The 21,777-nt window shown below is 44.4% G+C and overlaps 1 protein-coding gene across 2 annotated transcripts; it reads right to left on the bottom strand.

The window, feature by feature from the left end:
- Positions 1 to 6,025: 6,025 nt before the first annotated feature.
- CXCR2 (C-X-C motif chemokine receptor 2) lies at positions 6,026 to 19,754 on the bottom strand. Of its 2 annotated transcripts, none has more exons than XM_020879369.2 (2): positions 14,478 to 19,754; positions 6,026 to 8,719 (listed from the first exon to the last, which is right to left on the bottom strand). In XM_020879369.2, exons 1-2 carry the CDS (start codon positions 14,478 to 14,480, stop codon positions 7,631 to 7,633), a joined length of 1,092 nt encoding a protein of 363 aa, XP_020735028.1. In that variant the 5' UTR covers positions 14,481 to 19,754; the 3' UTR covers positions 6,026 to 7,630. The 2 variants fall into 2 exon arrangements, with proteins under 2 accessions (XP_020735028.1, XP_070314730.1); XM_070458629.1 differs by having other exon boundaries at positions 6,026 to 8,610.
- Between the last annotated feature and the right edge of the window lie 2,023 nt (positions 19,755 to 21,777).

Genomic DNA, 21,777 nt, shown 5'->3' with positions numbered 1-21,777 from the left:
GGTATGATAATCTCTAGGTGCATCGACATTGCTGAAAATGGCTTTACTTCATTCTTTTCCTATGTCTGAATAGTATTACACTGCATATATCACCACAACTTCTTTACCCACTCATCTGTTGATAGGTTGTTTCTGTGTCTCAGCTATTGTGAATAGCACTGTTATGAACATGGTAGCACCTGTATCTTTTTCAATTATAGTTTTGTGCCCAGGAGTGGGATTGCTGGATCATATGGTAACTCTATTTTTGGTTTTCTGAGGAACCTTCATACTGTTCTTCATAGTGGCGGCATCAATTTCCATTCTCATAGACATAAACTTGAGTCTTGATCAGACTTACCTTAGCTCCAGATTCCCAGGGACCCACCTTCACATTCCTTAGGCCTGGGACTGTCACCTTACCTTAACCATAAGCTGAATACCTTCTGTTTGTGCTTTCAGATCCACTCTCTGCCTTTTTCTACCACACTCTATGCCCTGGGATACTGACTTTAGTGGGTTCCCCATACTCTGATTTCTGAGCTTGTCTAACGGGAGCCCTGGTTGGAGATCTGTGGGCAAAACTACAAGTCAGGGCATTTATTCTCCTAGCTTTGTTTCTTGGATAATGGGATTGACTCTTGTCAGACAGGCCTTATCATACAGCTTTCCTTCTGGGCTCCTGCAATAGCTCCCCTACCTACTCCTTAGGCTTAGGGATAGTAAGAGCTCCCGGTAGTTGGCCTTGGGGTGCTGCATCATTGCTCATTACTTTCCCCAAATCCTTCCCCCACTTTTGTTAAAGCTCTTTGTATTGAGTTCTCACAAGTTTGATGAAACTCTATCTCTTTGCCCAGTCCACTATGCCATCAGGTTCCTGCCAGGATGTTGATCCAGTCTGGGCTTGTCCATAAAGCTGCATTTTAAGCAAAGAGCCCATTTTAAACATGGAGATGGAAATTAGAAATACTGCTCCACTGGACTATAATGCTCCTTAGTTCTTTTTTGGTCCCTTAGTGTTTAACTTATTTGAGATGATAACTTTATCTCAAATGAAATCATCAACTTAAGGTGATGTTTTTCAAAAAGCAGCTTTATCAGGAAATGAAGTTAAAAAAAAAAAAAGACTAATAGTGCTCAATGAGAAAATATAAAGGGACAGAAACAGGCACATCGACAAAGTTCAGCTTCTTTGTCCATAAGGAGGCCTATATCCGTGCTAGCCCATGGGTCTCATCCATAAACACCAAGCCTCCATTCCTTCGTCTCTGCAAAAACTCTGATCCAATTAAAGAAATTAGACAATGCAAAGCTGTATGAATTAATCATGAATACAACTAAAGAGAATAAAATTCTCTTTAACAAGAACTCCTTTGAACAGCTTGGTGTATTTCCTCCCAGATGTTTTTCTGAACACTTATAAAGCCATATAATTATAATGTTTTTACACAAATGGATAAACTGTTTACTACACATGCTGTTCTACTTTCCTTTTTCATTCAATATGGTTTTTTGAAGACCTTTCCATGTCCATTCATATACAACCAACACTTAGCATCACAGGGTATTGGTTCTAGGAACCCATCCCCTACTTTTGGGTACCAAAATTCATAGATGTTTGAGTTCTTATATGAAACTTAATTAAATAGCATTGTCTTTGCATATAATCTCTGTCCATACTTTTGTATACTTTAAATTATCTCCAGACTCCTTGTAATACTTAACACAATGTAAATGCTATGAAAATATTTGTTAATGCATGGGAAATTCATTTTTGGCTTTTTGGAATTTTCTGGAATATTTTTTTCAAATGTTTTCAATCCATGGTTGTTTGAATCCACAGATGCAGGACTTGTGAACGTGGAGGGCTGACTGTAACTACCTCATTATTTTTTAAGGTTTTTAAAAATAGTTTTATTGAAGTATAATTTGTTTAATATAAAATTCAGCTGCTTTAAGTACACAATATAATTATTTTTAGTAAATTAACAGAGTTATACAACTATTACCACAATCCAGACTTAGAATATTTCCATTGCCCCTAACAGAACCACAGTGCCTATTTGCAATCATGCCCTGCTCCCACTCCCAGCCCCAGGCAATCGCTCATCTGCTTTCTTCCTCTGTAGATTTACCTTTTCCAGACATTTTATGTCAATGGATTCGTACAATATGTGATTTTTTTGTTCTGGTTTCTACCACTTAACATCATGTTTGTGGCCTTATGTTTAAACAACTGCCATCAATACAGCCCATGGTATGGATGGACCTTCACAGTTGAACTAGTCACTTCCCCTCTGATAGACATTTAGGTTGTTTCTAAGCTTTGAATTTTATAAACAAAGCTGTAACAAATAGCTTGCATACTTTTGTCCACTTATGTGGGTATTTCTATAGGGTGCATTTCTGGAAGTGTCATTCCTGGATCACAGGGTATGTACACTGAAGTAGGTTTGATCAAATTACCTTCTCTAAAGGTTTCACCTCTTTACTCTCCTAGAAGTAGAGGATGATGATACTGTCTTCTACTCTGCTGAATCTGGACCCCAGAGCAATAGACACCTCCGCCCAACACCCTGTAGGGGCTTCTTGAAATGACTGGAGGTGTCCGCTTGTGGTTTTGATAACTTTCTTCATAGTCTTTTCTTTTATTTTAATGATTGAAAGTATTTTTATTGTGAACAGTTTGCAGAAAACTTATGTTTATAGTTTAAAGGATGAGAGTATAATGAACCCTAGGTGCCCAAGATCTAGGTAAAGAAAATTTGATCAGGACCCACAAATACCCCAGTGTGCTCCTCTCTGATGGACTGAAACTTGAAAAAGCATAATCCAACCCTTTGTGGTAACTATTCCTTTTTCTCTAGAGTTCTATTCATAGGTAACATATATTCATGCAAAAGATTTGAATGGAATCCACCTGCAATGTGGGAGACCTGGGTTTGATCTCTGAGGCTGGGAAGATCCCCTGGAGAAGGGAACACTAGTATTCTCACCTGGAGAATTCCATGGGCAGAGGAGCCTAGTGGGCTGCAGTCCATGGGGGTCACAAAGAGTCCAACATGATTGAGTGACTTTCACTTTTCACTTTCCTTTTAGTTCAGCTGGAACTACAATTTCCTTCCTTGAATCATTCCAAGTTAGTGTTGGCCAGAAGCTGCGTATTTCATGTGCTGGAAAGTCAGCGCTGCTGTGACATCACTGGCACTTATCTTCTGGCTGCTCTTGCTTTCGTGGTTGGCAGTGGGTCTGCAGCTCTGAGTGCTCCTGAGTGGAGTATGCTGACCTTTGTCACGCTGTTGTTATTCTGTCACTAAGTTGTGTCTGACTCTTTCTGACCCCATGACTGTAGCTTGCCAGATTCCTCTGTCTATGGGTTTCTTCAGGCAAGAATACTGGAGTGGGTTGCCATTTCCTTCTCCAGGGGATCTTCCTGGACTAGGGATCCAACCTGTGTCTCCTGCATTGGCAGGAGTTCTTTACCACTGAGTCACCTGGGAGGCGACCTTTGTGGTGCAGACACCAACAGACATCCAGCAGGCGGGCCATCCACAGCCAGAGCTTGCCACTCATCTTTCAGTCTGTCCTTGCTCCTCGCCCCTTTTCATGCATCTTTCCTTCTCACCTGCCTGTCCTGTCACTTTCACGTCCCAGCACCAGAAGCAAAGTCAACAGCTACTCTAGACTACTGAACCAGCTCCCAAGTGCTACAGTCAGATCCCTGTAACAAATCCCTTCTCCTTTTCAGAAATTGAGTTCTGCTGTTCTAAGTGAATCTTGTGTGACAGAGCATGTGTCTCAATAGAAGGTTTAGTTTGGCCTGTCTTTGAACTTCGTATTTGTCTATGATTACCTCTTAACTGTCCTGCTTGCCAGCACAGAATAGGGTAACCCCAGCTGAATCTGCTTTCACACCTGTGCCCCAAGCCTCAGGTGGCCCTTACCTCTATCACAGGGTGGAGATTCCAAAGCCCAGTGCCAACAGGAATGAGTCCAGGCACTGAAGTTGTAGACTGGCCCTGCGGCGTGACTCGAATGCTCTCAGAAGTTCAGTGTATTTATTTCCTGTTCCTTTGTAAGATGTTTTAAAATTCACCGTTAGAAAAGTGAAATATCTGAAAAAATGAAGTGAACTAGGAATGTTTTTATTCCAATTCCATTACTATTCAGCCATGAGATTTCGGTCAATATGCTTTGCTTGGGCTTCAGGTTCCTCGTTTATGTACTGAAAGATTCAGCCTCTCCATAGGGAGGGGCGTCTCTAGGTCTCCCCTGTCTTTGGTATTGTGTGATGGTGTGGTTTTCCATGTGGGCCTACACTTGATATGTTTCAACGTGATTTGCAAACTGGAGGTGCTTCTTTGTTTCACCCAAGAGAGGCTGGTGTCTGTCCTGATGTCATGAACGAGGGGATCCCATCTTGCAGAATCTGGGGCGGGATGGTGGTGGAGGAAGACATCATAAACATTGGGGACAGAGGAAAAAGACAGATGGTGTTAGTGTAAGTAGAGGAACATATATCTCTGGAAGCAAGAGGGCCAGCTTAGACTGAGCGGGCAGATCTAGGCAGAAAGCTACTGGGCCCTGACTCAAACCTGGAAACATCAGATGGAAGAAAGAAATCATCTGGCCTTGGATTTGCCCTGTGCTAGTGATGGCTTGGCGGGTTGATTATTTACGCCAAGAGAGTCTTTACTTGTGTGTGAGAGTGTGAGTAAAAGTCAGGGCTAAGTATTAACAGTTCACGTAAGTCCAACTCAGTTTCCACTTCATTGCTTCTGGGCTTATTTCATCCTCTTGTTTTCCTTGGAGAACCATGTTTCTTCCAGCCCTGGTTCCAGGAGGAAAGAGCAGAGTTCCTGGAACCAGGGTGGCCTCCTCCCACCAACAGTCATCGCAAGGAGCTGCCCACTTAGTCCGCCTTGTCTAGGACACCACTGGTTAGGACACCACTGGTTCCTCCAGTAACTCGGGGCTTTGGTAAAAACACATTCCCTTGCCTTTCCCTCTTGCTGAATCAGAAGCTATTCTGAAGGCTCAGCCAGAACAGCTAAGTTGTGCTTGATCCTGAGTTCAGCCCAGTACCTGGCAGAGTGAGCTTGGAACGGAGGGGTTATTGTTGGTGAATTAATCCTGCTTGCTGACTGTGAAAGGAAAAGCACGTTCCTGAGTTAGGAGTGGTGGTTACCTGTCCCTTGAGCACTTCAGCTCAGAGGTTTGTTTCTGCCTTGCTGGAGAGGCCTTGTGCCATAACCAAGGCCACTCTCTCCTCCGTTTAATGGTCAGAGAGTTGTTAACGTGAAAGGGATCGGAACCTGGTAAAAGTGTGGTTTAGTTCCCCTTGCTTCCTTACTGGTTTAGCAGGCTGCTTGGAGCCAGAGCCCCTCCCACCCAAGACCTTTCCGAGTCAAGCCGTGTGAATAGGGGCTTTGGCAGTGTGAGGCTCAGTCTGTTTTGATTGTTGCTTTACCCAAAGCTCTGGAACAGTAGGCTCTTAATACCGTTGAAGAAATGAGTTCAATTGTTTGTTTTGTCTGGGTGACACAGTCATTTTCCCATTCTGCATGAGTGTGGTGTTTTGTCAAACCTGAATGATGGGTGTGTACTTGTGTGTTTTGGGTGGGAGAGAGGAGAGGGTGAAGGGGGACTCAAAGTGGGAGTCGATGGCTAACCTCAGGAGAGCCCTCTGACTTTCGGCTACCCAATCCAGCTGATTTGGTAGACTTTCTAGGCAGTTCTAAGTCCCACCCTTGACACTCTTGACTACTGTTTCACCCAAGGAAACAAGACACACAAGAAGATCCCAGGATACGTTTCCTTCTGTAATATGTGTTCAGCAGCAGGAGGCTTGGGCTGGGTAAGAAGAAGGAGGAAGTACCAGCCTCCATCTTGATTTTAGACCTTCTCTCTATGTACCCCATAAACAGCAAAAGGATTTATTTATTATAAAGACCCTCATTGAGGACTTCTGCTTACCCTTGCCAGACCACTCTGTAGCACTTGGGATGCTTTTTGTTGCAAGTAATGAAATACCCAACTAAAAGTAATTTACACAAAATATACATTTAATTATCTCACTTGAGAAGTTATAGGTAGGTGGTTCCAGTGGCTCAAGTTTGCTTTGTAGAACTAGCTTTTTGTTTGTTTGTTTTTGATTGTGGCAAAATACACTAACATAAAATTTACCATTTTACCCTTTTTAAAATGTACAGCTTAGTGGCATTAAGTACATTCATGTTGTTTTTCAATTATCACCATTGTCCATCTCCAGAACCTTTACATCATCCCAAACTGAATCCTGGACCCATTAAAGAATAATTCCCCACATTTCCCTTTTCCCTAGCCTCTGGTATCTATGAAAGTCACTATTTTAGGTACTTCACATAACGGGAAACATAATATTTGTGTATGGCTTTGACATACAAAAGTTTTAAACTTCGATGCAGTCCAATTAAACTATTTTTTCTTTGGTTAATTGTGCTTTTGGCATCATATCCAAGAAATCATTGCCAAATTCAATGACATGAAGCTTTCCCTCTATGGTTTCTTCTAAGAGTTTTATAGTTGTGGCTCTCATTTGAGGTCTTCAATCCATTTTGAGTTAATTTTTGTGCATGATGTAAGGTAAAGGTCCATTTCCATTCCGTGCATGTGGATATCTAATTTTCTCAACACAGTTTGTTGAAGGACTATCCTTTTCCCATTGAATAGTCTTGGCATCCTTATTAAAAATCATTTGACTATTTATGATGGGTTTACTTTGGGCTCTTTATTATCAGGTTCTTTTTATTGTTTGACTCCATCAGCCTAGTGTGTTGGGTATAATTTTTGCCTCATTGTTACAAAGTGGCTGCGTCAACAGACCATATCCTACAACCATATTCAAAGTCAAGAACCAAGGATATGTCACTCTCTCTCTTTCTCAAATCAGGAACACTTTCCAGGTATCTCCCGGTCCCAGCAGACTTCCTCTTAGATAATGATGCACTGAAACCAGTTTGTACCAGATGGTGAAAGTTGATTATTACATTTTCTAGATTTTGTGAGCTCATTGCTAAATACCATCACCCTTGAAATTGGTTATGGTGGGAGCATTTATATACACCATGGCACATGGCAAATGCTACAAATCAAGATTTTTCCCCCCAGGAGAGTGGTTTACCAGCACACTATTGCTTTTAAGTTTTACAAATCAGAACAAGATGATATGGCCACTCCTCTCTTAAGAGAATCTTGGAAAGAGAGTGTCTGTCATTTGCAGCCTCTCTCAAGGGAAGGGAACTTTGCTGGCCAACAAGGAAAGGGAGAGCTAGGCAAGTAACCAATGGTGTTTTACATTAATGGTTCTCATTAACGGGAACTTTTTGTAATCACTGAAAAGAATATCTTCAAAGGATGTCTGCCAGAAGATAGAGCACTGTGGGCTCAGTGGTAGGATGCACCAAGCTCTATCAGTTGACATGGCAATTACAGCAAGAGGTGGGGCCCAGGACAGGCTGTCTAATCCATGTGATGGGGGCTAAGAGGGACGTGGCCTCAGCAACTTCCTACAGCCACAGTGGGGAGCTGCCTTGACACGGGACTGTGCCTGGCCAGAGGACATGGGGCTTGGGATGATGCTGAGGGGAAGCGAGGAGCCCGCTGAGGGGTCTCAGAGGGTAGTAGACGTGTTCCCTGAAGAAGAGCCAACAAAGGAAGGCCTGCCGTCCTTGGCCAAGAACTCCTTGCTGATCAGGCCATGGATGGCCATGATCTTGAGGAGTCCGTGGCGAAACTTCTGGCCAATGAAGACATAGATGAGAGGGTTGAGGCAGCTGTGCAGGAAGCCCAGGATCTCGGTGGCATCCAGGGCCCGGCCAATGTCGTTGCGGCGCTGACAGGTCTCAGGGATCACATGGAGCCTCATGAGGGTGTCCATGACCAGGACCAGGTTGTAGGGCAGCCAGCAGAGCAGGAAGACGAGCACAACTGCAAAGATGACCCGCATGGCCCGGTGCTTCTGCCCCATTTGGGCTGAAAAGAGCGTGCGCAGGGTGAGTCCGTAGCAGAACAGCATGACCAGCAGGGGCAGGAGGAAGCCAAAGGTCTGGGGCAGGACCCTCATCCACATTCGCCATTTTGTTGTATTGGCACCCAGGTCCTCGTAGCAGACTGCACTGGAATAGGGTGGGTGGATGGTCCTGCGGAAGATGAAGATGGGCAGAGCCAGGATCACAGACAGGGCCCAGATGCCTATACATATGAACTTGACCCAGTGGCGCTTCTGGGTCAGTGTGCGTGTGGCATGGACAATGGCCAGGTAGCGGTCCATGCTGATGCAGGCCAGCAGTAGAATACCACTGTAGAAGTTGACTTCCTTCAGAAGTGAGACCACCTTGCACAGGGGTGTGCCAAAGATCCAGCCCTTTGCCTTGGAGGCGGCCCAGATAGGCAAGGTCATGGCGAAGAGCAGGTCAGCCATGGCCAGGTTCAGCAGGTAGACATCAGTGACAGAGCGACCGACCCGGCTGTATAAGATGACCAGCATCACCAGGGAGTTTCCCAGGAGGCTTAGCAGGAAGACCAGGGCATAGATGACGACCACAGCATGCTTATTGATATCCAGAGATTCTGGTCGACATGGGGCAGAGTCTGGTAGAATAGAAGGCAGGTCAGTATTGTAACTGTAATTGCCAAAATCTTCATCGCTGTAATTATCCCAGTTAAATCCTTCCATATTTGAAGTATATTTTGTTTCAGCCTAAAGAAGAGAGATCAGGGTTACTGCACAGTAAAATCTCCCCAGATTCAAGCCCAACAGCTTGTACATTTCAGATGGAATTCTTTGTGTTAGCTTGTATATTACACGGAAGTAACTTTCACTTAGAGGAGTCACTAAAGTTCTAAGGTTTTGGAGACACATTTAGAAAGAATGATTTCACAAAAAGCATGTAGTTTCTTTCAGTGTCAGAGAGGTTCTCATCACTTTCCATGACATTGCCCAAACCAATGTTGAAACTTCCCCCTGTAATCCCTTCAGAACATGCTGTCTTGGATCCTTTGTGGTGAGCATTTGACTGTTGAAGCTGATTTTATTTTATTTTATTTTCCATTTATTTTTATTAGTTGGAGGCTAATTACTTTACAATATTGTAGTGGTTTTTGCCATACTTTGACATGAATCAGCCATGGATTTCCATGTATTCCCCATCCCAATCCCCTCTCTCACCTCCCTCTCCAACCCATCCCTCTGGGTCTTCCAAGTGCACCAGCCCTGAGCACTTGTCTCATGCATCCAACCTGGGCTGGTGGTCTGTTTCACCCTTGATAGTATACTTGTTTCAATGCTGTTCTCTCAGAACATCTCACCCTTGCCTTCTCCCACAGAGTCTAAAAGCCTATTCTGTACATCTATGTCTCTTTCTCTGTTTTGCATATAAGGTTATCGTTACCATCTTCCTAAATTCCATATATGTGCATTAGTATACTGTATTGGTCTTTATCTTTCTGGCTTACTTCACTTTGTATAATGGGCTCCAGTTTCATCCATCTCATTAGAACTGATTCAAATGAGTTCTTTTTAATGGCTGAGTACTATTCCATGGTGTATCTGTACCGCAGCTTGAAGCTGATTTTAATGTCAGAAACAGGAGGTACTACACATTTCTCAATCTGGGGAATTAAGCAGGCAATCTAAATGGGTTAGATCCCTAGAAAAAGATCAAAACTTGACTATAAAGCTAAGAGATGAATTCTTTTGTCCAACTTTCTGAAAGTTACTTTGGAAGAACTGCTCTGGTTGTTGGTGTGAATGTAAATTGGTATAGCCACTATGGAGAACAGTATGCAGGTTCCTTAAAAAGCTAAAAATGGAGCTACCATATGACCCTGAAATCCCACTCCTGGGCATGTATCTGGAGAAAAACATGATCTGAAAGGATACACGCACCCCAGCGTTCATTGTGGGACAGTTTATAATTGCTAAGACATGGAAGCAACCTAAATGTCCACCCACAGAGGAATGGATAAAGAAGTTGTGGTACATATATACAATGGAATATTACCTAAAGCCATTAAAAAGAATGAAATAATGCCATTTTCAAGAACATGAATGGACCTAGAGAGTGTCATACTGAGTGAAACAAGTCAGAGAAGGAAAAATATATGATATCCCTTATATGTGGAAACAATAATAAATGATACAAATGAACTTACTTACAAAACAGAAAAAGACTCACAGACTTAGAAAATGAACTTATGGTTGCTGGGGTGGCGGGGAAGGGATAGTTAGGGACTTTCAGAAGGTCATATACACACACTGCTATATTTAAAATGGATAACCAACAAGGACCTACTGTATAACACATGGAACTCTGCTCAATGTGGCAGCCTGGATGGGAGGGGAGTTTGGGGGAGAATGTATACACATGTATGTATGGCTGAGTTTCTTCTCTATTCACCTGAAACTATCAGACATTGTTAATCAGCTATTACCCCAACACAACGTAAAAAGTTTAAAGTTTGGAAGAAAATAAAATGAAGTGTTCTGGAAAAACAATCTGAGTGATAGCAGCATAGGCTTTCAGCATGCTCAAGCTAAAAGGAAATTGTACCACCCAGAGTTTTTCTTTTGATGTGGGAGGCTTCCTCTGGGAACACTGTGTAGTTTGAAAAAATATATTAAAAATCATAAGCAGGTGGATGACTGATTTTCCCACATGGGTGGAAATGTAATGGATTGTCTTTGGAGCTCTGAGCAGGCATATTCTGCCATGCAGAAGGTGAGCAGCGGAAGGTAGTATGTTCCCAGCATAAGGAGGAGGGCCAGCAGGAAGCAGAGAAGGCAGGTGGAGACACATGATCCTTGTTTGGGTGGCTTTCCAGCCCTGATGGAGATCCTTCCTGTGTTGCTCAGGGTGCCTTTGTCCAAACCTGACTCTCCAGCAACCCCCAACCCCACCGCAGACTATTCCTAGCTAACTTCTGTGGGCTCTGCCCTTGTTATGGGGGTAGCAGAAAACCTGCTGCTGGGGGAAGCTGCAGCCACTCTGAAATATTATCCCAGTTTTCCAAAAGGAAATAAACTAAAGTGACCAGCTACTGAATTAGCTTCCTTTTGAACCACAAACTGTATTACTATCATGTCATTTCTTTGTAACAAGATATGGCCATCCTGTGTCTCTATGCCAGTCTATAACCCACCTCAACATGGCACCCAGTGTTAAAGAGACAAACATAAAATAAGAAGGCTCAGGCACTACCTTATACTCACTAGCATGATCATAATAATAAAGTAAGGACTATAATGATGGTCATGGGATGTGGAGAAATTGGACCCTTTATATACTGCTGGTGGAAATATAAAATGGTACAGTTGCTTTGGAAAACAGCTGTTAAGAAAGCTAAACACAGAGTTACCATATGATCCAGCAATTCCACTCCTAGTATACTCAAGAGAATTGAAAGCATATATCCCCACAAAAACTTGTATGTGAATCTTCTCAGCAGCATGAGGCCAAAGAGTGGAAATAATTCAAATGTTGATCAACTGATAAATGGATATGCAAATGGTGGTATACACATACAAGGAATATTAATCAATCATAAAAAGTAATGAAGAACTGATACAGGCTACAACATGGGTGAACCTTGAAAACGTTATTCTAAGTGAAAACAGCTGAGACAAAAGACTTCATGAATTTATTCTCATGACTGCATGGCCGCTGCCTAGCATCATGAGAGAGTATCTTATTGTACATTGCATGCTTGGGAAAAGATCAAAATTCAAAATTCAAAGAACAGTTTCTAGCTAAGGTGTATCACTTTTGCAGTATTGCAAAGATGAAAAATTATTAGTTGAACCATTGTAAGCTGGGGACCGTCTGTATACAAAACCCTGCTGAATTGCATACTGTAAATGGGTGACTTTTATCACATGTCGATTATATCTCAATTATAACAGATGAATCAAAGGTGCATAGAAAAGAATGTGTATGTGTGTGTAACAGAGTCACTTTGCTGAACAGCAGAGATTGGCATGTATTATAAATCAATTATACTTCAATAAAAAAGAAAAAAGGTATATTGGGCTTCCCTGGTGGCTCAGTGATAAAGGATCTGCCTGCCAATGCAGGAGATGTGGGTTCAGTCCCTGGGTTGGGAAGATCTCCTGGAGAAGGAAATGGCAACCCACTCCAGTATTCTTGCCTGGGAAATCCCATGGACAGAGGAGTCTGGCGGGCTACAGTCCATGGGGGTCTCAAGAGTCGGACATGACTTAGCTAATAAACAACAACAACAACATAGGTGTAAAAGAAATACAAATATTAAATAGTAATATCATCCTCCTCCTCATCAACATGAAAGTCCTAGGAAGCTTTCCTCCTTAGCAGAAGAAACTGTTACTGTCAAGCATACACAGCAAAGAAAAAGGAAGAATGAGGTTAGGAGAAAGTAGAAAAACAATGCCTCTTTCCTCTAGAGTGAAAGAATTCTTAACTTTCACTTTCCTGAGATGGTATCCCTCTGCTAAGTGATTGGGGCCAGATAAATTGCCTTCTCAGAACACAGAGATCACAAATAGAGCAGATTAAGTCAGTTCATGAACCTAAAAGATGTGGTGATAAAGATGGAGCCCTGCCTGGCCAGGAGACAGGGACAGTAGTGAGAGAGGTGACTAGTACAGCTGGCTCAGCCAGTGTTGCTTGCAAAACCTGCGAGAAACCACTGACTCTGCCATCCCAAGGTCAAGACCAAGTTTTCTCAGAAGCCCAGAGTAATGAAATCACAAAGTGGGTCACTTCTGGGAGCTGATGATCAGAGATACTCTTCAGGGAACACATGACCTAAGAGAAGACCCACCTTTGAGAGTGGCGATGGATGCAGAGATGCAGATGTGCCCTTAGAGGGGAGAACCCAACATTTACAAGCAACAGCTGAGAGAAGGCAGAGGTGGGGCAGCCACAGAAACTGCCTCTCTCAGAAGCAGCATCAACAGCCAAGCATGTGTCACAGTCAAGTCCTCATTCCGGATAATCCAGTGTTCAACTATGCAGGAGATGGGCTGGAGGTGTATGGGCGAACTCCCATTCCTAGACACGAAAGCTCAGCCTCAGGGACCAGGGGGTGACCACGCAAGTCAGGACAGAAGGTAGAGAACTCAGAAATGGGAACCAGGCCAGGGCAATGACCTCCAGCCACAGGAGGCTGGGGGAGGGAAATGTTTTGTTGTTGTTTGTTTGTTTTTTAGTTTACTGGTCTCTGGTGAGGCTGTTTGACAGTTGGAGGGAGAAGCATATTTGAGATCTGATTTGTGCCTTGCAGGTACATGGTCTTGCTCGGTTGTTACAAACAGACAGGTACACAAGGCTCAGAAACCAGCTTTTGGTCACAGAGCCTCTCAGTGCTGCGGCCAGAATTGCAACTAGGTGTGAATGACTTCACATGCTATTTTCAGTCCACAGATCTGCTTCTTAAAAAAAAAAAAAAAATCACAACTCAACGTATCAAATACAGCTGTGGACTTCTCTGGGGGTCCAGTGGTTAAGAACCCACCAGCCAATGCAGGGAACACAGGTTCGATCCCTAGTCCAGGAAGACCCCACATGCCCTACAGCAACTAAGCCTATGCGCCACAACTACTGAAGCCCGTAAGCCTACAGCCCATGCTCTGCACCAAGAGCAGTCACCGCAATGAAAAGCTCCTGCAACTAGAGAACAGCCCCCACTCGCTACAACCCAGTGCAGCCAACAATGAAAATAAATAAATGAATTTGCAAAAAACCAGTTGTAAAATGATTTCTTGAGATATCCTGAGTTTAACCTGGCTATAGTTCCCTCCGATTGTTTGATGTTTCGTGCATTGCTTTCTTTGCTATTCCTTAGACCCAGGATGAAAAAAAAAAACCTTCACAGGAAATAATAAACCAAATGTCCTTGAATTGACTGGCTTCCTGCTGGTAGCCACCCAATTATGTCCTTGGTAACCAAACAGGACAGTCCCTCACTGAGTGAAACTGCCAGCCCGCTAGTGACTCCATGGAAAGCATGATTCTAATTTATTTCACAAAAGTTTTATACTTAGAAAAGCCCAAATACTTAACACAATCTTTTAAACAGCAGCAACACAATAATAATGCAACAAAGTCCAGGTTGTTTGAACACAATTCCAGTATTCTTTCTCTCTAGAAATAGAATCCACACATATTTGGGTTTAATATGGGGAAGGAGGGCCTCACTAGGACCTGGCTCAGACTCAATTCTAGCCAAGGCAGGGAGAGCTGGCTGGGAGCGGGAAGAGAAGAGGGTGGGCAGTGAGTTGCCCTAGGTGCTTGTTGGAGAGAGGGGTATGGAAGAGGAGCAGAGGCTCTCCCTTTCAGGACAGTGTGGTCTAAAGAGAGAATGGAGAGACTGAGAGGTGTGGGGATAGATGGAGAGGGCAAATGGAGCCTGGGTGTCAAGGGGGACAGAGAACAGAGAGGTGTCTGGAAGGTGGGAGGGGTGGGTGTTTCAAGACTTACCATGATTCTGGGCTTGTCACCTGTGGGACACCTCCAGGAAAGGCAGATGTGTCTGACTGAAGAAAGGGCGGCGGTGCTGAGAACACAGTGAGGAAGTAAGTGGTGGATTATATTGCTCAATTCTGGGGTGGAGCCCCTGAGGGTGCGGGATGCTTCTGATAGTTTGAATAATTAATTCCCAGGTCAGCTCTTTGACAACTAGTCGTCATTTTATAAACTGGCAGAGTTCATTTTGGGAAGGGGTTTCCTAGCCAATCTTTCCATTTCCCAGATGAGGAAACTGAGGCCCACCCAAAGGAAGTAGTTGGCCCGGCATGGCACAGATTTCTTGTCTTTGCCTTGAGCTCAGCAGCCCGGAACTCTTTCAGCTGCTCCGCCTGTTTCTCCCTGCATTCCAGCTGTGTCGAGCTTCCCGTGCTTCCCACCCAGCAGTTCTATGGCTCTTCAACCTTTTTCCCATCTCAAAGGGAACAGCTCTTTAAGGCCCCAGGAATGGAGCTTTAGCCTTTGGCACGTCTGGTGATTTTGTTCCCTGACCTCTCATCTCCACCCCACACACCCCCGGTGTTCTTAAATCCTCATAAATTCCTTCTCCACGCCACGCCCCTTTGAGAACTTCCACCCTCACATGGGTGCCCCATTCACCTCTTCTTGTCTTTCACCTCACTCCCCAATCATCCTCTCTGACCATGCTCCTGTCTTAGAGCATTGCTAGTTTTTCTTGGTTTGTCCACTTGGAATTGGGTCAGTAGTAGCTACTAACTTTGGAACCGAGACCGTCTCATTTGGAAAGAAAGACATTTGGTAAGGGTTAAAATCCCACCCAAGTTCAAACACATTTTTGAAAACAGATGACACCAAGCATATGTTTTGTCACATTTGCTATTGAAAACAATTGGAAGGATAAATTCAGGTGGAGCTGTGAACGTTAGTTCACCGCACCCTCCCAAGTCCTTACCCTTACAGTGATTGATACCCCAGGCCCTCTGGTACTTGTTATCCTGGCCTCTTGCCCCAGGCATCCCAGGGCCCATAGGGTACTCAGAGCCTGTGGAAAACTCATCTTAACTGCCTACCCCTAGGAAAGAACCTTTGAGTATTTCAACCGTTCAGCAAACATTCTCTGTCACCTTTAATTTACTATGCTGGAGAACCCAGAGACTCCTGGTCAGGCGATGGTAAACCCAGACAGAGACCCAGGACCTGTGGAGAGAGGCCGTGAGTGCAGCAGTGAAGAACTCTGCTAGGCTAGCTGCTCTGCACAAGCAACTTTTCCTTTCAGATTTTCAGTTTGCTCATCTGTAAAATGAGACTCATTTTAGGCTCAGTGGTAGACTCTGACTCACCAGGTTGAGCTGAGGTTGAAAGGAGGCATTCATTACCTGTAAAACACTTAAGACACATATAAAGCACAAGGCTAGCGTTTACTATTGGTATTATTATTACTGAAATAGTTGATCAGCTAAAAGCATGGGGTCTTTCCCAGTACATTGCCAAGCAAGAGAAGGCAGAGGGTCTGCTTTCCGGGCTGACTTCCAGGTAGATCTTAATCTGTTTTAATCCGAAATAACAGTTGTCACTTTAGCTCTAATGATGAGTGCCTGTGAGGGCCTAGCATCGAAGAAAAGTGCTTTTCAGAATCTGTATAATTTAATCTTCACAACAGCTGCGTGAGATGTGCATTTTCTGAATGAGGAAACCGAGACTGTGAAGTTAGGCAACTTACCTAGAGTGACGCAGATGAACTGAGTTTTAAGCAGTTTTTAAGACATTTTTTTTTAACCTGACCTCAAATCTGACATTCTGTCCACCGCAATGAGGGAGTGGAGCCCAGCCTTAGGTTTCTGAGCTCCTGTAAGCACCTCTCTGTTCCAGACAACTGGATGTAGAAAGGAGAGTCCAGGTCTGACATTTCCCAACCAGTCTACTTTCTTTTTTTTCTTTTTGCCATACTGTGAGATTGTGGAATTTTAGTTTCCTGACCAGGAATTGAACCCAGGCCCTCAGCAATGAGAGCCTGGAGTGCTAACCACTGAGCTGCCAGGGAATTCCCAAGCAGCCTACTTCTCAATTTTCATTAGACTGATTTCATTTCCACTGAGCCCACTGCAGGCCTACAGATGGTGGGGTGAATTCAGAACTGTTTTCCAGTCCTGGTTCTGCTGTTAATGATCAGGGTGAGCTTGGACAAGTCATTTCTCTCTGGGCCTCCATGTGGTCCCCTGGAAAACGAGGAGGTTAGTCACATATGGCTACTTAAAATTAAATTAATTAAAATAAATAAAAACTTTAGTTTTTCATTTCAAGTGTTCAGTGGCCACATGTGACTCAGTTCAATCGCTCAGTTGTGTCCGACTCTTTGCAACACCATGAACCGCAGCACGCCAGGCCTCCTTGTCTATCAACAACTCCCAGAGTCCACCCAAACCCACGTCCATTGAGTCGGTGATGCCATCCAACCATCTCATCCTCTGTCATCCCTTTTCCTCCTGCCCTTAATCTTTCCCAGCATCAGGGTCTTTTCAAGTGAGTCAGCTCTTTGCATCAGGTGCCCAAAGTATTGGAATTTCAGCTTCAACATCAGTCCTTCCAATGAACACCCAGGACTGATCTCCTTTAGGATGGACTGGTTGGATCTCCTTGCAGTCCAGGGGACTCCCAAGAATCTTCTCCAACACCACAGTTCAAAAGCATCAATTCTCCGGCGTTCAGCTTTCTTTATAGTCCAACTCTCACATCCATACATGACCACTGGAAAAACCATAATCTTGACTAGACGGATCTCTGTTGACAAAGTGATGTCTCTGCTTTTTGCTACTATATTGGATTGTGCAGATGTCCTGTAGGGCATTTCTATTACTATAGGAGGTTCATTTGTACTGAGCTGCCTTAGTGAAGACTTAAATATTTTGTTTCTGCAATTCATCACTTCAGTTCCCAGGGGACTCACAGGAAGAGACTGAAGTTTCCAAGTTCTTTCTATGAGAACATGTCCCTAGCTGCCCGAAGGCCAAACTGCTCACCCACCTGATGTCGCTACTGCTGCTGTTATTGGAATAGCCACCGAGGCCTCCATGGTGACCCAAGGCTTGGTAGCTGTCAGGGATGTTAGACAGGAGAAAGAAGCTTCTGTGTGGAAACTTCTGACCCAGGGCTGCTGAGGGGGAAGTTGAGGAGGCCTACCAGGGGAGGTGTCCCCAGAGAGGATCAACGAGGTCTGTCCTGGGACTCTGACTGCAGGTCAATGCTCTATCCGGCAATTCTGTAATAGCACTGGGACTTTTCACACCTTCCTGGCTAATGGTTTCTAGAGGAGTCTGAAGGTGGTGGTTTGCCTAGTCCATCCTTGTCTCATTTTCAAAATATGCCTTCTTCTTTACAAGGGAGATGCAAGCAACACCAGCGCCCAGCTGACACATGTGCTGAACTTATGTGTACACTTTCTTCCTTCCTTTTAGGGGCAGGATGAGAAGTATCCTTTCTTCTCCTTTTTTTTTTTTGAATTCCTGCACCTGCCCATGGGATCCACTGCCTCTCATAACCTTCAGGGTCTTGCCTCCTGTTCCCTCTGCCTCTCTTTCCTGGAACCACCTCTTTCCCTGAACTTGCATATGTCTTTCTCTCCCTTTCTGAGTTCTAGGACTCCTTCAGCTACTTCTCCCCTTGGGAGAAGTATTTGCCTCCATTTCAAAGGCAAACTTCTTGAAAACACAGCAAGCAGTTGTTGTATCCACTTCACCAACTTCTTGTTCACTGCTCAACCTACTGCAACCAGCTTCCTTCCCACTGTGCTGCGGAAACAGCTTTTGCCAAGGTTCCCAATAACCTAGAGTTGCTAAACCCAGTAAACCCTTCTCTTAGATAAAGCTGTTTTAATATTATAAAAATAAAATGGGCATATTGTTACAAATACAGGTGATGCAAGAGCATGTACAGTGAGATTGGATTCCTTTCCATCCCTCTGTTCACCTGTATCTTGTGTAAAGGTGTATCACCTGTATCTTTCTGGACTTTTCCCCAGGCATAGTTAAAATACTGTTAAACTAGTTATATTGTTTTTCACTTTAACAAAGTATCATGTTCCTATTTCACAACAGTCCGTATAGATCCATCTTATTCTTTTCAGTGATGACATCATGGTCCATGGCAAGGATGTAAAATGATTTATTTGGTAATTACCTTATAGACGAATGAAGCCCTCGTGACACAGTGGTAAAAAAAATCTGCCTGCAATGCAGGAGACCTGGGTTCGATCCCTGGGTCAGGAAGATCTCCTGGAGAAGGAAATGGAAACCCACTCCAGGATTCTTTCCTGGAGAATTCCATGGACAGAGGAGCCTGTCAGGGGTTGCAGAGTCAGATATGACTGAGCTACTAACACTTATAGGTGAATATTTAGGTTCATTATTATGAGCATCTTTGGATGTAGGTCTTTGGGAATTTGTATGTTTCAGTAGCTTAAGTACAATTTTGCTGGGTCATAACTGTGCATGTTTAAATGTTCATAAATCCTGCTCATCGTTCTTCAAAAGACTATTCCAGTGTGCTCTCCTATTATCATGCACTCTCCTATTACCTAGTAACAGTTCCTATTAAGGACCTTTTACCCTATCCACTCATACTGTCTCATAATTGTCAATTATGGTAAAATATTTTCTCCCAACCTGCTGTATGCTTTTAAACTTTATTTATGGTGAAATGGATACTGTTCAAGTCTTATCTGATCTCTGCAACATTTCACCCCACCGACTCCATTCTTCTTTTATTTCTCTGAGAAACTCTTTTGGTCTCATTTGTTGCTTTGTTTCTTGATTCATCCTCAAACATGGATGTTCCTTGGACTCTGCCTTGGTCCCCGTCTCTCCCTGCTCTCCCTAAACCAGCCCACTTGCCTCCTTGGTTTCAGCCCCTATCCAGCCTGGGTCAGTGTCTCCCACACCTATAGTTCTCAGCTTCTCTGCTAAGCTTCTCTCTAAGCTCAAATTCTTACATGCAACCACTTCCTGAAATCTACCCTGAGGTCCCACAGATGCTGCTAACTCAACATGTAGAAAACTGGTCTCTGGAGAAGGAAATGGCAACCCACTCCAGTATTCTTGCCTGAGAAATCTCATGGACAGAGGAGCCTTGTGGGCTATGCAGTCCATGGCATCGCATAGTCGGACACAACTTAGCAACTGAACAATACCACACAAGCAGGCACATTGTAATTTAGGGAAATAGTTTTTGATGGAAATATGGCATAAAATGGAGAGTGAAGTGACCTAGCAATATGGAATACAGTTTTGGAAGAAATTAACAGGTGTGTATAGAATAATAGTTGCAAATATTCAAACAATAAAGTCTGTGGCCAAAGGAAAAAATAAACAACTGGTCTCATGAATTCCCTGACATGGGTGCCCCTGCTCCTTAACGTGGGAAAGGCATGCCCCTCAGGCTCACCTTGCTCCTCCTCTCTACCAAGGCCATCTCTCTAACATCCTTCTGTATTATCTCCTCCTCAAGGTCTTCATTGATGATGTTAGGCCCCACTTTATTCTCTCGCCTAAGCTACTGAATTCATTGTGGGATGCCTCTGAATTTCAGAGCAAATTTGTCTGAGTTAGGATCCCAGCAATGTCAGTGGCTGTAGACCTTGGGCAAGTTATTGTGTCTTACTGGCCTCAGTTTCATCATCTGTGAAATGGGGATAATTAGAGCACTCACCACATAGGGTTTTCATGTGAATTAAATGAGTCTATATTTACAACAGTTAGAATGGTGCTTGGCACTGTTGGTTCCTGCTGCTGCTGCTACCACCATGACCAAATCACTAGTTTCCTAAATGTTCTCTGCCTTAAGTCTTCCCCCTTCAATCCATCCTCCACTCTCTCTCAGAGCCATTTGCCTCAAATGTGAGTTTGATCACCTTCTTTCCCTCTTACAACCTTTCAAGGACCCCCATTGCCCTCAGTCAGTTTCAAATTCCTGATCTGGGCCTCTGGTGCCCCTGCCTCTGATGCTTCTCCTGCCTTATTTCTAGCCATGTCCTCTGGAATACTTAACTCTGGCCACAGGGAACAACTCGCAGTTCCCCCACTACGGCTGCTCTGGTTCCTCTTGGGCTTTGGCACACAGTTCCTGTTCCCTCTTCCCCACCTTCCTGGGCCGGCCAGCCTTCTCTCCTTTCCAGTTCAGCCCTGATGTCACCTCCACGCTCTGCCACCCCTCTCTGCGCTTCTCTGCATCCCCGGGCTTACCTCTATGATGGCATCAATTTCAGGGATTTATAATCATCAGTTTGACTGCTTCCTCCTCCATGCTGCGAGGTTCTTGAAAGAAGGATTTATATGTATATGAAATTTTGTCTCCCCAAAGCTATCCCACACAGTTTGGCACATCTAGGTGCTTGATATCATTTTGTTGAGCACCGAATAAACTGACAGAGCGCGAAAACTGATGTATGTTGGTGCATTCGAGTGATATCTGATTTAAAGAAATAATTATGTCACCCAAATTTCCCAAGGCACCCCCAGCCTGTGAGCACAAATGAAGTCACATCAACAGCGATAACCCAGATTGCACTGGCTCAGACCTGTGTGTTCCTGCAGGGCTTGTTCCCAGGAGACTGCTCCCCAGGAATATGGGGGAATCTGTTGGAGGCATCCCCTAGGTATGCCTCTGGTGCTACTGGGCTAGACCTGTGCCCTGGGCTCTTTTCTGGTGGACTGGTGCCCTCACAATGCCATGCCCTGGGATGGACTATGGTGACCCTTGCGGAATCTTTGGCTGGAGGGTCCCCGGGGTCTAACAAGCTTCCCAACATCTTTGTGGAGCTTCTGTGTTCTCTCTTGGACTTGGTGGGGACTCTTTGGGGGGCAGTGTTGAGCTAGAGGCTGGTCTTCAGCATTGCCCTTCCATCTCTCCCAAATAAGGGAAGGCAATCAAGCTCCCCCATACCTGGCCCCTGATTTCCTCCTGAGTTCTCTTCCCAGAGCATCTTGCCTCCTCTTAGAACATAGGCTTCTGCTGGGTTCCCTCTCCCCCACCAGTTCATCAGGTAGGTCTGAGCTCCTCCCTAGAGGTCCTACTAGAATATGATGTCTTCTGCTATAATAAGAACTGGCCGTAATAAAAGTATCTGAGCAAGTCTAGCCTCCAGGAAGGGACCACTGTCCTTTAGGGCAGGGCTGATCCTATTGCCCTGTTTGCTCCTGTAGCCCCAGCTCTGCCCCTCACTCCCTCCATTCCCTGCCCGCCCGCCCCCCCTCCATGCCAACCTCGCTGGTGCCCCTGTTAAGGAGAAGTTCTCACCAGCTCT

The sequence above is a fragment of the Odocoileus virginianus genome, chromosome 30, assembly GCF_023699985.2.
Source record: "Odocoileus virginianus isolate 20LAN1187 ecotype Illinois chromosome 30, Ovbor_1.2, whole genome shotgun sequence".
NCBI lineage: Eukaryota > Metazoa > Chordata > Mammalia > Artiodactyla > Cervidae > Odocoileus > Odocoileus virginianus.
This window is presented reverse-complemented; position numbering and strand designations above follow the sequence as displayed.